Raw genomic sequence first — 16,038 nt, forward strand, 5'->3', positions numbered from 1 at the left:
CTGTATATCCCCCACTGCATCCCTAACTGTAGCAGTGATAATAGTGATAGAAAGGAGATCAACCGTCTTTTCTGGCTTAGGCTCTCCTGACCAGTTTCTTATCTCTTCCCTCAGCTTAGTATAAAGCCCCTCTCGAGGCTTTTCCTTTTGACCCCCCAGATCTTCTCCATACCACATGTCTCTTTTCACTGAAATCCCAATCTCTGTTGTCTCCTTGGCACACAGCCACCACTTGTAGTCCCTTTATTTTCAATTCTCTTTTTAATACTACAATGGTTTTCTGACACCAACTGTGAGAAGCACTTACAATCTCTTCTTCCTTTTTCTTAGTCAGTTCTCGAATTAATGCCTTCATTCCTACCACTTGATTTTCTAATTTATCCTTATTTGCCTTAATCTTTTCCCAATCTATCATTTTCTTTTCCAGTTCACTATTGTGTTTCCCCATTTGGTCTAACTGGGTTTGCATTATCTGTGCGTGCCTGTCTTCCTTCCCGCTACAAATTTTCCTGGCAAGTTTTAGAGTTCTCTTGTAGCATCTGTAGCTTTGAACAGATTTCCCCCTTACATACAATTGCCTTTTTACAGCCTGTTACAACAACCATACTACGGCCATTTGCTTTTTCCTGGCATTAGGCTTGTACAGCTGTACATGTTTCTCAAACATGTTTTCTAAGGTCTCAATTGTTTCACCGGGCTCCACTGCACCGTCCATCCAAGGGCACGTCCCAAATGCAACAATCTCCTTTTTTAACAGAGGAGGGGCTTTAATTTTAGTCTACTGGGGTGCCTCCCCCACCCCTTTACTTTTCTTCTTAAGCAGTGTTTTAAACATTGTTACAACACCAACACACACACACACACAGAGTAACGCTAGTTCTCCATGTGATATCTTCCCCATGCATATTTTTCCCCTCACAAATTCCACAAATAAAGGACTCCCCCAACACTGTAAGACTCGAAATCCAGCACTCTTTAACATCTCTTCCCCCCAACCCCTGCAATTCTCTACAAAGTGTTTATCTCGGGAATATATCTCCATACATAATCCATACATCCATGTAATATGTTATAGGCCTAGTGTGGATGAAGTGTGCTTGATGTGAGTTGTGTGTTGACAACCGAAGCAAGAATTTGAGGTTTTAAGCGGTCAAGGGCTGTTTGTGAAAAATAACTTTGTTATGAGAAAGATGAAGAAATACCAGAAAAGGAAATAACATTGGGGGCACTGCCATAATAATATACCTGTTGCAATGTACCTGCTGCATTTATAAACAAGAATTGGGGATAGAGGAACAACTTGGGCCTGGGACTGTTTCTAAACAGCTTGGGTTTTGACAATTTGCCCAGAACTGTCTCTTTGAAATTGCCCAGACAACTGATGATGTGACGGAGTGGCTTATAAAGGATGTTCAATACACTCGCAATTTGGAGTTGTTCATGGCTCCATAGCCCTGTTCAGATTAAGATGTAGTAATGCTGGCTCCCTGCATCCTGTGATCGAACTGAACATTGACTGGCCACTGGGACTTCAGTTCTGATCTTCAGACTCTGGTGTAGTATGCTTGGGTTATGAATGTGGAGTGAATGGTTTATTTTGTAGACAACAAAGAGTATTTGTGGATTATATACCAACACTGTGTCCAGTATCTGCCTGCTCCCCTATCTTGTAGGGAGACTCCTGCTGCAGGTCTAACACAGGGACATGTTGCTAATGGCTCGAACAGCAGCCCAGTCAACGGAGATAGTACCAGGTTGAGAACTCAGTAAGGCAGAGACTGGTGCATATGCGGATACAGGTGCTCCAAGCCCTTTAAGAACCAAGAGCTAATTGGGTTGGAGAATACCGATCACCTGTCAGGGTTCCCTCCCTACTGTGAACTCTGGGGTACAGATGTGGGGACCCGCATGAAAGACCCCCTAAGCTTATATTCCCCAGCTTAGGTTAAAAAATTCCCCAAGGCACAAATTCCTTTCCTTGTTCTTGGATGGTATTGCTGCCACCACCAAGTGATTTAAACAGACATTCAGGGAGGGGCCACTTGGAGCCCTATCCCCCCCAAAATGCCCCCCCCCCCAAGCACCTTCATCCCCTTTCCTGGAGAGGCTTGAGAAGAATACCAACCAAATTGGTTATTAAGTGAGCACAGACCAGACCCTTTGGTTTTTAGTGTCCTAAAACCCAATCAGGTCCTTAAAAGAAGAACTTTTTTTTTTTTTTTAAATAATAAAGGGCAAAAGAAGCACCTCTGTAAAAATCAGGATGGAAGGTAATTTTACAGGGTAATAAAAAGACTTAAAGCACAGAGGATTCCCCTGTAGGCTTAACTTTAAAGTTATAAAACAGAAATAAACCTCCCTCTTAGCATAGGGAAAATTCACAAGCTAAAACAAAAGATAATCTAACGCATTTCCTTGCTGTTACTTACAATTTCTGGAATTTTAGATGTATCATTTCAGTAGGAGCAGGATTACCTGCTTGGTCTCTCTCTGTCTCAAGTGGGAACACAAAAAAGAGCACAAATACCCCCTCCCTCCACCCCGATTTGAAAGTATCTTCTTTCCCCAGTGGTCCTTCTGGTCAGGTGCCAACTAGGTTATTTGAGCTTCTTAACTCCTTACAGGTAAAGGAGGGGTTTTATGCTACCCTTAGCTGTATGTTTATAACACTGCCGTTCACCGGTAGGGGGGAATGCTGAGACTGCAGCTAAGTGGACTCTGATGGAAGATACTGTAAGACCTTCCCCCTTCAGGTGGAGCAGGTAGTCCAGGATAAAGGGGAGTGTGGCCTCCAAGGGAGGGACTCCCTTTCTGAAGTGTTCAGAGTGAGAACCTCTTACACTCTGCTAGATAGAAAGCAATCAACCAGAATGGTTTACTACCCATAAGGACCGCTTGAACCAGTGCCCAAGCATCCCAGTTTTGTTTCGCTCAGCCACAAAGATGCCAAGCCGTCAGATACAGGGATTCCAGATTTGGGTGGAGCAGGTGGCCGTGGTCCTGGGAGATAAGATCTGGCCACAATGGAAGACCGATTAGGGTATCTATCGAGAGGTTCAGCAAGGTTGTGAACCAATGCCAGTGCGGCCACGTCGGCCCTACGAGAATCATGTGTGCGCTTTGCCTCTTTTGACCCTGAGGACCATCTTGTGGATGAGGGGTGTGGGAGGAAAGGTGTAAAGGAGTCTGGTCCCCCCCACCCCCATGGCAGACGGAAGGAATCCGAGAGAACACCCAGGCTGTGCCCCAGATATGAGCAGAACTGGGGGCATTTCCTGTTGCTTCTGATAGCAAACAGGTCCACCTGGGGAAATCCCCACTTCCAGAAAATAGCCTCCAGGATGGAGGTTAGAGAGACCACTTGTGATGACTGGTGAAAGACCTGTTCAGGTAGTCTGCTAGCCCATTCTGCGAGCCTGGAAGATAAGCAGCCTCTGGGTGAATGGAGTGGGCTAAGCAATAGTCCAAGAGTTTCAACACTTCATGGTAGAGGTGAGAGGATCGGGCTCCCCATTGTTGTTTATACAGAACATTGCTGTGGTGTTGTCTATGAGGACTGACAAACATCTGCCTTGGAGCTTGAGGCAGAACATTTGGCAGGCAAGGTGCACTGCCCCCAGTTCCCTGTTGTTGATCTGCTGGTGTAACTCCTCTGGTGTCCAGCGACCCTGTGTCCTAAGAGACCCCAGCTGGGGTTCCCAGCCCATAACCGAGGCATCTGTGACCAGTTCTACTGAAGGTGCGGGTCTTGCAAAGGAAACGTCGGCATACACTATGCCTTTATCCTGCCACCACTGAAGGACTTCAAGAGTCAGAGGAAGAGTAACTACTCTGTCTAGCTGGTGACCACCTGGTATGTATACTGATTCCAGTCACAGTTGGACAGGGTGGAGTCTGAGACATGCATGCTGCACCACATATGTGCAAAAGGCCATATTCCCCAGGAGCTTTAGACAATTCTTTGTTGTGGTGGTGGGGCACGCTTTCAGGCTTTGTACAAGAGCTGAGATGGCCCTTAAGTGGCACTGCGGTAGTGAGGCCTTGCCCCATTCACCTCGAGGACTGCTCCTATGAATTCTATCCTCTGGACAGCGTGAAGGTGGACTTCTGTTCGCTGATCAGGAGTCCCAGGCTCTTGAAAGTAGACAGTATGAAGTCCACATGTTGTTCCACTAGTACCTTGGACCAACTGCTTACCCGCCAGTCATCCAGATAATGATAGACCTGCACCCCTCTCCTCCTGAGGAAGGCTGCCACCACCACCATGCATTTTTGGGAAAACTCTTGGAGCTGCTGATAGGCCGAAGGGTAGAACCTGAACTGATTGATAGTGGTTATGGTTTACCACAAACCGAAGGTATCTTCTGTGCCCTCAGAAGATAGCTATATGGAAGTACACGTCTTTTAGGTTGAGGGCGGCATACCAGTCCCCCAGATCTTGGGAAAGAATAATCGAGGCCAGGGAGACCATGCGGAACTTCAGAAACCTTAAGTTCTTACAGAAATTGAGGTCTAGAATAGGCCTGAGCTCCCTGTTGGACTTTGGGATCAGGAAGTAATAGGAGTAAACCCCTTGCCTCTTAGCTCCATGGGAACCTCCTTCACTGTCCCCACCCTTAGGGGTGACTGCACCTCCTGGGCCAGGAGATTTTTGTGAGAAGGGTCCCTGAAGAGGGATGGGGTAGCGGGGTTGGAAGGAGGGGAGAAAATAAACTGCATCGTGTATCACACTACTACTGTGCAAAGCACCGTGTGATGTTGCCCCGCGCCTGATAAAAGTAGTACAAAACAGTCCACAAACATAGGGGTAAGATCCAGGTTCTGGTCTGGTGCATCATCTTCGGGTGCACCCTCAAAAGTTTTGCTTATTGCCTAATGGTTGTTTTGCAGGCACAGATGTTGAGGCCACAGAGGAGTGAGGGGCCTGTCTTTTCCTGAAACCCTATTCCTCCTCTGCTAAAAGTCTTGCCTCTGGTGGGACTGGTAAAAAACAGCCCATGGGCTGCAGCTTATAGTATTTCTGGGATGGGCTCAGACTGTGGAGGCCCAATGATTTCTTTTAGGCTATGCAGCCAGGCATCTGTTTGTTCGGAAAATAAGGAAGGATCGCCCTTCGAACAGGAGGTCCTGAACTTCTGCTGGACTTCATAGGGGAGGCCCGACAACTGAAGCCAGGAACTTTTCCTCATTACAACTCCGGTGGCCATCACCTGGGCTGCTGCATCTGCAGCATCTAGGACCACTTGGAGGGCTATGGACCTGCCCTCTTCTGCCATGGCCATAAACTCTGCCCTATTCAGATGTCAGGAGCTCTTTGAATTTCTGGATCGCCGACCAGGAAATTAAAATTGTAGTGACTAAATAGAGCCTGGTGACTTGCAATTCTTAGCTGGAGGCCCCCATGGAGTAAATTTTCCCCCCAAGGAAGTCCAGCTTTTTGGCCTCCTCTTTAGCCTTCGTGATGGCCCCTACTGCCATTACCTCTCCTTCTTGTTGGCCACAGCGACAACCAAGAAGCCCAGTGGAGGATGAGCGTACAGATGTTCATAATCCTTATGGGAGATGAAATACTTCCTCTCCACCCGTTTGGCCGTAGGCTGGACAGAGGCCAGGGTCTGCCACAACACCCTTATAGGCTGTAGGATGGCCTTGTTCAGGGGCAAGGCAACTCTTGCTGGCCCTGAAGTCAAAATGTCTACCAAAGCCAGGGCTGACTCAGCAATCTCCTCCACGTGGAAGTTAAGGTTCTGAGCCATCTTACACAGGAGCTCCTGGTATCATCCTGCATCGGGACTATGGCCATACCCATCAATACCTTGTCAGGAGAAGATGAGAAAGTGGCCTGGACTGCCACCGGTGCCTGTACCTCCTCTGGCCCTGGTGGGTCTCCTGCCAGTGTGGCTTGAGTGTCCTTGATTTCTGCACCAGGAACAGATCCTCTTTCCAATGGGGATGCCCTCATCTCAAGAGAGTGCAGAGAATGAATGTCCCCCATGGGAGCCCTGGACCATGTGCAGCCAAGGGGTTCACATCATCCACTGAGGCCATATCAATGTGGAGTCTCTGATTTGCCTGGGGGCCAGTCCCTCACAAGGCATATGATTCCACCTGCAATTCGGAGACTGGGGACCCGCTTCTAGGCAACCAGGGCAGTGCCGCGCCTCATGGCGCCAAATAATCCTGCCACAATGGAGATGTGGCACCGGTGTGGTGAGCGTGGCCTTGCTGCTGAGTCTCCTGACTACGAGCGGGATGGGGGGTAGTGCCTTGCCATCATCGCGGGCTTGCCCCTGCGGAGCCTGACTTGTCCCCTGAACTGAGGCCTGGAAGGAAGGTGGTGCCGGGAGAGTTAGGAGGTTCTGCACTGCCTCGTACACATCTGCATCAATATTGCTGCCAGGGGTGTGTCCCCTCCTTGGCTCACCCTACGTGGGGGAGTATTGGATTCAATGCCTCCCTTTCCAAGGCCAGAGTCAACGGAGCCAGTTGAATTGCAGCCAACTGAGAGTGGACCACCACATTTCGCACTCTCTCCATAATATTTCTCCAGGGGGAATGCCCTCGTTCAGACTTCGTTTCCCAAAAGGTACTGTGTAATTGTCGCTGACTTCTTGGGTGCTGAAGAAGCATGCCAGTGTCGGGAGAAGGCCGGCACCAGGGAGCCCATGCTATGCTGAATGGCCGTTGGCGTGCTCCTGGTAGAGGAAGCGCTCAGTGCTGGATCAGGCTGCCACTCTGAAGTGGGATGGAGTGCTGCCTCCATAAGTAGGAATTTTAATTGATTGTCTCTCTCTTTTTTGGTTTGAAGTTCCTATAGATCTGCACTCATCTTGGATATGACCCCTTCCAAGGCACTTTAAAGAGCTCTTGTGAGGGTCACTAACTGGAATGTGCTTGTGGCACGCCACACAATTTGGAGCCCTGGGACCGAAGCATGTCCTGGGGCTCAGGTGAGAAAGCCCCACAGGGCAGGTGCTTACCAGAAAACTAAACTACTACTATACTTATGCTAACTAAGTATTTACACTTATCTACAATCTATTTATAGGAAGACTACCACTACCGGGATCACTTGCTGAGCAAGAGATATGAGTGTTCCAGCAACCGCCACAGATGGAAAGAAGGAACTGAAAAGGCAGTGGATTGTTCGCTGATCAGCAGCACAGGGACGCAAGCATATCTATAGTGGAACACCCATGGACGCTACCTGAAAAAGAACCTGACATTGTGATCTCTGTAGCCTTAGTCAAACCCCTTTTGCCCTCATTGCTAGGCCCCCTTATGGATGAGAGAGCCCTGAATCAAAGATTTGATTATGCTGATGCAGATGTACAAGATGAGCTGTGCTATCCGTGGCCCTGTCTCCTGTAAGCATTACAAGAAGACACCAAGCATCACAAAAATTTTGAAACAAAGAACCAAAAATGCCAATGTGCCTGGAGATTTGCTTCTGGGTCTGGCAGTGAGTTGCATCTGCTTCATATGACTGCCAGCACAGGGGAAACAATCACACTGTCCAGACGTGCTCAGATCAACACCACATACTGTAATTCCTCTGCAAGTGAACGGTTAGAAAAGAAATCTACCTTTGAGTCCCTAAGGCATCACCACTACTCTTAATATAGAATGGTTTACAAGTCACAATAAATTATAATATCCCATGAAAAGATATTTATTTTGTTTCTGGCAACCAAGATGTGCTATGCCTCTTTCAAATACAACTAACACAGTCTCTGCCTCAAGCAGTTATCTATCTGACTTAAGATTATAAACTATGGAGAAGTGGGGGAAGCACAAACAAGCAAACTGCTCAAGGTGGGGCATGGGTGCTTCAAGGGCTAGGATTGTGCAACATCTCCAGGTAGGAAGTAAATTTGGAACTGAATTTATTTTGTTGAGCTATAGTCTCCAAGAATTTTTCCAGAAGTAACAAAAAAGATCAAGTATCAGAAGGGTAGCTGTGTTAGTCTGGATCTGTAAAAAGCGACAGAGTCCTGTGGCACCTTATAGACTAACAGACGTACTGGAGCATAAGCTTGTGGGTGAATACCCACTTTGTCATATGAATGTAGTGGAAATTTCCAGCGGCAAGTATAAACATGCAGGCAAGAATCAGTCTAGATTATACCTGCCTCTGGAAATTTCCACTACATTCATCTGACAAAGTGGGTATTCACCCACGAAAGCTTATGCTCCAATAAGTCTGTTAGTCTATAAGGTGCCACAGGACTCTGTCAAAAAAGATCAATTCAACTGGCTTAAGACAAATAAGAATGGACTATCTAGACTAATACTGCTTTAATAAACTATTTTCCTCCTCTAGAAATGGGCTTTAGAACAAGATGACCCAAGAATCCATTATGGTTCAGAGATGGACCAGGCTGCTATAAGCCTTGGAACTCAATGGACATAATGGGACTTTAAAATCCTGTGAATCTCTGTAGTGTGCTTCTTTCACACAGGATAGTGCTAAGCAGCTGCCTGGCCTCTGGTAAGTAAAACAGTACATTTTTAACAGGGAGTATAGAGAATTCTGTGGCTTTTGGGACTCCTCACTTAGTCTCTGTGAAACTAACAGCTATGTAGATTTGGAGTCATACCCTGGAAGTTGGGGTTGGTCCCTGGGTGGTTCTCCAGGACATACTTCTTCAGAGCTGTGGTGGAGCAAGTCTTCGGTTCATTCATGGCAGCAATAGCAGACAGGATGGCATCTTCCATCAGACTCCCACCAAGTAGGGGCTTCTCCCCTGATTTCTTCAGCTATTTTCCAAGGGGGAAGAGAAAAGCAATCAAGACAAAATTCTCCCAAACCAGCTCGGGATAAGACTCCTCTGCACCAGGTGCATTAGCACAGATACGATTTACATTAAAACGCTGCACAGGGAATACTTCCTTCCCACCCACGAGGAGAAGACGGATTTTTTTTAGTCAATTGGCCAGAAATGCTATTTATTGGATCCACTGTCCCATCTCCAAGATGCACAGTAGATATATTTTTTAATATACTCAGTACTGTTCTGAGTGCAGGGAACTGGACTAGATGAGCTCTCGTGGTCCTGTCCAGTCCTAGGATTTATATTGAGCTGAAGAAACTAACACCACAGGCAAATTAACATGCCATGACCTTCCTCCATCCCACAGACAGCCATTGGCTTTAGACTTCCTTATGCCTCTGCCATGGGTGGGACAGATGCACACACCTAGCAAAAGTATTTATGTTAAAAAAAACCAACCCAAACCAAAAACTTACTCCACCACCATGCTCATCACTCTAGTGAGTCAGAGCTGAAGCAGTATGTGGAGCACTACTGACAACAAACAGGCTATAAATCTCAGCAAGAATAGCTAGGTGTCCAGCTCCAAAAATGTAGACCAACTTAAGAATCCGAATATTCCACCATCTGAGAACTGCTGATGGGGGAGAAAATAGAAGGATTATGTATGGTATAAACAACAACAGAAGGTGAAGTAAGACTAACTCTGGCCTCTGACCTGGAATGTTCCAGAAGCTCCTTTGCCTGTGATCTGCTCTAACTGGCCCTTCTCTACTGCTCTCTGCAGGGCATTCTTCAACAGCTGGGGTCTGAAAAAGATGGGCAATATAACTTTAAAGAGGAGGTGGAGAAATGACTCAGACTCATAGACTTTAAGGTCAGAAGGGACCATTATGATCTAGTCTGACCTCCTGCACAATGCAGGCCACAGAATCTCACACATCCACTTCAATAACAAACCCCTAACTTATGTCTGAGTTACTGAAGTCCTCAAATTGTGGTTTGAAGACCTCAAGCTGCAGAGAATCCTCCAGAAAGTGACCCGTGCCCCATGCTGCAGAGGAAGGCAAAAAACCTCCAGGGCCTCTGCCAATCTGCCCCGGAGGAAAATTCCTTCCCGACCCCAAATATGGCGATCAGTTAAACCCTGAGCATGTGGGCAAGCCAGCACCCAGGAAAGAATTCTCTTTAGTAACTCAGATCCCAACCCATCTAACATCCAATCACAGACCACTGGGCATACTTACCTGCTGATAATCAAACATCAATTGCCAAATTAATTGCCAAAATTAGGCTATCCCATCATACGACCCCCTCCATAAATTTATCAAGCTTAGTCTTAAAGCCAGATATGTCTTTTGCCCCCACCACTCCCCTTAGAAGGCTGTTCTGGAACTTCACTCCTCTAATGGTTAGAAACCTTCGTCTAATTTCAAGTCTAAACTTCCTAGTGTCCAGTTTATATCCATTTGTCCTTGTGTCCACATTGGTACTAAGCTTAAATAATTCCTCTCCCTGCCTAATATTAATCCCTCTGATATATTTATAAAGAGCAATCATATCCCCCCTCAACCTTCTTTTGGTTAGGCTAAACAAGCCAAGCTCTTTGAGTCTCCTTTCATAAGACAGGTTTTCCATTCCTCGGATCATCCTAGTAGCCCGTCTCTGAACCTGTTCCAGTTTGAATTCATCCTTCTTAAACAAGGGAGACCAGAACTGCACACAGTATTCCAGATGAGGTCTCACCAGTGCCGTATATAACGGTACTAACACCTCTTTATCTTTGCTGGAAATACCTCGCTTGATGCATCCTAAAACTGCATTAGCTTTTTTAACGGCCATATCACATTGGCGGCTCAGGGTCATCCTGTGATCAACCAATACTCCAAGGTCTTTCTCCTCCTCTGTTACTTCCAACTGATGTGTCCCCAATTTATAACTAAAATTCTTGTTATGAATCTCTAAATGCATGACCTTGCACTTTTCATTATTAAATTTCATCCTATTACTATTACTCCAGTTTACAAGGTCATCCAGATCTTCCTGTATGATATCCCAGTCCTTCTCTGTGTTAGCAATACCTCCCAGCTTTGTGTCATCTGCAAACTTTATTAGCACATTCCCGCTTTTTGTGCCAAGGTCAGTAATAAAAAGGTTAAATAAGATTGGTCCCAAAACTGATCCCTGAGGAACTCCACTAGTAACCTCCTTCCAGCCTGACAGTTCACCTTTCAGTACAACCCGTTGTAGTCTCCCCTTTAACCAGTTCCTTATCCACCTTTCAATATTCATATTGATCTCCATCTTTTCTAATTTAACTAATAATTCCCCATGTGAAACCTATCAAATGTCTTACTGAAATCGAGGTAAATTAGATCCACTGCATTTCCTTTGTCTAAAAAAATCTGTTACCTTCTCAAAGAAGGAGATCAGGTTGGTTTGGCATGATCTACCTTTTGTAAAACCAGTTGCATTTTTGTCCCAATTACCATTGACCTCAATGTCCTTAACTACTTTCTCCTTCAAAAATTTTTCCAAGACCTTACATACTACAGATGTCAAACTAACAGGCCTATAGTTACTCGGATCACTTTTTTCCCCCTTTCTTAAAAATAGGAACTATGTTAGCAATTCTGACACTTTACACAGGGCATGAGAGTAACTATCAGCAAGTGACATGAGCAAGGAGTAATGGACATTATTTAAAGGTGAATTGACATTGTCTTCTGGTTCTACAGTTTTATCTAGAAAAGATCAAATTTCATGTTTCAATTTAAAAGTTTGACTCAACTGTAAAGCAAATTTGTTGACAGGACAAGGTGGGTGACTTACCCACCAATCAGTCAATGGACAGAAGGCTCTTTACGTTCACAAATTAAAAGACTGTACACAACATCATATTTTTTGAAACCACCCACATGGGTGAACTAGCTGGCAGGCTGTGTGCCCTTTAAAGCATAAAAAAGGAAGTGGAATAAGATGCCAAGAGGAAACCTGTAAATATTCATATTCCAAAAACTAAAGGGATTACATTTATGTTACTGGTGGATGTGCAATATGAACAATGCTACCTTAGGGATCAGGAGTTTCATATGGGTCACAAAGAAAAAAAGTCACAGGAAAAAGCATTTTATTCTCTGCTTCTAGGAGGATATTACAAGGTTGAGCTAAAAATGCCATCTACAGTCTCTTTAAAAGAGCAGAAGAGGGAAAACCAACGGAAATTAGTGTTTCAAAAACAGTGAGAGACACCCATTACCAAAATGTACCACCTGCACCTACCTTACATCCACCTTCAGTTTGGGGTAATACTGAGACACATATTTTTTGATCAGGCTGTATGAAGCTTCCTTAGGTTCACAAAGGCGGGTGAATGCCAACGGAAGGATGTCTTCTAGCTTGACTTGCTGCTCTGGAGTGGATGTGGAGGTACTTCTCTGAAATATATTTTTCAAAATATATCTAAAATCAGAACAGGGACTAGGGCTGTAGGATGGCCTCGTTGTTGAAACAAAAGTTACTTATAGTAACTGGAGTTCTGCAAGATGTGTAGTCTCTATGGCAGTGGTCTCCAACCTTACACTTTTTGAATTTAAGGGCAACCCAGGATCTACCCCGCCCCTTCCCCGCTCACTCCATCCCTCCCCCACCCTCACTCACTTTCAGCAGGCTGGGGCAGGGGATGGGGTTCAGGAGGGGGTACGGGCTCTGGGCTGGGGCTGAGGGGTTCGCAGTGTGGGAGGGAGCTCCAGGCTGAGCCCGGGGCTGGGGTGCAGGAGGGCGTGAGGGGTGCAAGCTCTGGGAGGGAGTATGGGTGCAGGAGGGGGCTCTGGGCTGGCGAAGAGTGTTGGGGTGCTGGAGGGGGTATGGGGTGCTGGCTCTGAGAGGGGGCTCAGGGCTGGGGCAGGGGTGCATGAGGGGCACAGGCTGCTGGCTCCAGGAGGCTGTAGGTTGGGTGATGGAAGACAAATGCTTGTCCTGCTTTATTTATGCTAATCCTGGTCCTAATGGTGCAGAGCCATTCAGAACCTGCCCATTGAAGGGGGAGGCACTTACCTTGGGTGGTCCCAGCCCCACCCCACTACCGCAATGGGCCAACGCACCCCTGCAGCCCTTCGGGAGGGGGCATGTAGCTCCACATGCTGCCCCTCTCTGCAGGGACTGCCCTCCACAGCTCCCATTGGCCATAGTTCCCCAATGGGAGCTGCGGGGCAGTGCTTGCAGGCAGGAGCAGCGTGCAGAGACTCCTGCCCCCACACTTCCCCAAAGGCAACGGAGGCGTGTTGGGCTGCTGGCCACTTCTGGGAGCGGCGTGGGGCTGGGGCAGGAAGGGAGCCTGCCTTAGTGGCAGACCCGATGCACCACCGGAGATCACAATCGACTGGGAGAGTCTCCAGGATCAACTAGTCGATTGCGATCAACCGGTTGCTGACCCCTGCTCTATGGGTATTTAGTGTGGGCGTGCAATGTGCACCCAGGACTGGAAATTTTTCAATAGCAGTGTCCATTGGTCCATGCCTGCACCTGTACCTCCAACTGAGGGCATAATGGGTGGCAAATATGGATGCAGGTGGTGATCCAGGCCGAAATCCTCTGAGAAGACACCAGAAGGGCTTGGTGCGCTACAGGTAGAAAGCCTGGGCACATCTGACATCTAGGATGTGCAGATGCCTCTCCTCTTTGGACACGTGAGGCTTTGAACAGAACATGGGGAGGAAGATATCCTGGTTGACACGGAATTGCAACATCACACGCAGGAATGCTGGATGGGGATGCAGTTGGACCTTGTCCTTGTAGAACACTGCGTACGGGAGCTCAGACACCAGGGCTTTAACCTTGGAGACTCACCTCACCGAGGTAATAGCTACAAGGAACACAACCTTCCATGACAAATGTGAAAAGGAGCAGGAAGCCAGAGGTTCGAAGGGACAGCCAGTGAGTCTAGAGACAATTGGGTTAAAATCCCACTGGGGAACTGGGTCTGGAATAAGCCTTTCAGGAACCTGATCATCATCATCTCATGTGAGAATACTGATCTACCCTGGACACGAGGGTGGAAGGCTGAAGGTACGCTTAGTGGCCATATCATCGATAAACAAGGCAGGCCCTGGTGCTTTAAGTGAAGCAGATAATTTAGGATGGATTGTAGAGATGATTGGATTAGAGAGCTATTCCATTCCAATGCCCAGCAGAAAAAGCGCTTCCACTTTGCCAGGTATGTCACCCTGGTAGAGGGTTTTCTGCTTTCCAAGAGGACCTTCTACTCCTGACTAGAGCAGACTTGCTTCTTGGGATTCAGCCACTCAGCAACCACGCTGCAAGGTGGAGAGAGGTGAGGTTTGGGTGCAGTAATGGTCAGTGATTGTGAGAGAGCAGGTCTGGGCAGCTGGGAAGTGCCCACGGGGCTGCCACTGCTAAGTCCATGAGCATGCTGAACCAATGCTGGCGTGGTCAAGCCGGGATGATCATAATGATTCATGCCTTGTCCCTCTTGATCTTCAAGAGGGCCATGGGCCGATCAGTGGGACTGGTGGGAAGGCATACATCAGGTCACCTGACCACGACAGGAGGAAGGCATTGGATAGCGAGCCACTGTCAAGACCTTGCAAAGAGCAGAACTGGTGACATTTTCTGTTTTGTCTGGTGGAGAACAGGTCCACTTGGGGAGCTCCCCACTTCTGGAAGAGCATCCTGACGACCTCCAAATGGAGGGACCACTCAAGGTGAGAGAAGAAGGACCTGTTGAGGCGATCTGCCAGCATATTCCGGACACCCGGGAGGTGTGAGGCTTCCAAGTGGGTAGCATGCTGGATACAGAAGTCTCACAGAGGAAGAGCTTCCTGACAAAAGGCCGACGATTGAGCTCCTCCCTGTCTGTTGACAGAACACAGAGGCGATATTGTCTGTCAGCACCTGCACTACACAACTGGACAGATGGGGAAAGAACAATTCGCAAGCCAGGTGGATGGCCCCGAGCTTTCTGATGTTTATGTGCAGAGACTATAGCCCCTAAGTTCTGAGTGTACCGAGGTGTGCTCCCCAACCGAGGTTGGATGCATCTGAAATCAGGGACAACATGGGCCATGGATTCACAAATGGCACACCTTCCAACACCGGAGTCGGTTTGCACCACCACTGCTGCGAGGTGAGTATCCGCGGCAGGACCGTGAGAAGTTTGTCCAGTTGAGGTCTGGCCAAGGAGCAGACAGATGCCAGCCACATCTGGAGAGGTTGGAGCCAGAGTCTCGTGTGCTGGACAACGTAAGTGCATGCAACCATGTGCCCTAATTGCCTGAGACAGACTCGGGCTGTGGTGAGCAGGTGGGCAGTGACCTGGGCGATCAGATCTTACATTGCCCTGAATCTGGCTTCCGGCAGGAATGCTCTGGCTTAGGTAGTTGAGAACCACGTTGATAAACTCTATCCTGTGCACCAGTACCAATGTTCAATTTTGTTTATCAACAGGCCCAGTGCTTGACAGGTGGCTTGCAGTGTCATGAAACTGCATTGGACAAGGTTCCTGGAGCGGCCCTTGATGAGCCAGTCATCAAGGTACGGGTAGATCTGGATACCCTGACGTCTGAGGTAGGCTGAGACTACTGCCATGCACTTTGTAAATATCCTTGGTGCCATCGCTAGGCCAAATGGGAGCACTGCGAACTCGTAGTGGGTGTTCCCGATGACAAATTGTAGGAACCTTCTGTGGCTGTGAAATACTGAAATATGAAAGTAAGCATCTTTCAGATTGAGGGCAGTGTACCAGTCTCCCGGATCCAGGGAGGGAATGGAGGCAGGCCAGGGAGACCGTGCTGAACTTCAACTTCTTGAGATACTTGTTGAGGCTTTGCAGGTTGAGGATGGGCATAAAATAAAAAGTTTGAATGAGTAAAACCCTTTCTCTCTCAAATGCTGTGGAACTTCCTTCACAGCCCCCAACCACAGGAGGCCTTGCAACTCCTGAGCGAGCAGATGCTCATGAGTAGGGTCCCTGAAGAGGGACGGGGAGCGGGGGTGGGAGGGATAGAAAGGAATTGGCGGGTATACCCCCCTGCCACAGTGCTGAGCACCCACTGGTCTGATGTTACAGAAGTCCAAGCAGGGAGGTAGGGCAATAAACAGTTAGAAAACAAAAGGGGTGTTCGATCCAAGATACCGGTTGGAAGGTCACCCTCGACCACACCCTCAAAATACCTGTTCGTTACGCAGCTGGTGGAGTGCAAAGTAGCCCTAGAATCTTTCAGGCCATAAAAATCCATGGTCTGCT

General features: G+C 47.6%; 1 protein-coding gene across 1 annotated transcript in view; it reads right to left on the bottom strand.

The window, feature by feature from the left end:
- The window catches only part of LOC120388044 (heterochromatin protein 1-binding protein 3-like), a 62,619-nt gene that overhangs the window by 16,373 nt on the left and 30,208 nt on the right, over nucleotides 1-16,038 (bottom strand). The window contains 3 exon segments of the mRNA XM_039509587.1: nucleotides 8,601-8,760; nucleotides 9,493-9,583; nucleotides 12,057-12,211. Coding sequence (XP_039365521.1) covers nucleotides 8,601-8,760; nucleotides 9,493-9,583; nucleotides 12,057-12,211 — 406 coding nt within the window.

Source organism: Mauremys reevesii, linkage group 21 (genome assembly GCF_016161935.1).
Source record: "Mauremys reevesii isolate NIE-2019 linkage group 21, ASM1616193v1, whole genome shotgun sequence".
Taxonomy (NCBI): Eukaryota; Metazoa; Chordata; order Testudines; family Geoemydidae; genus Mauremys; species Mauremys reevesii.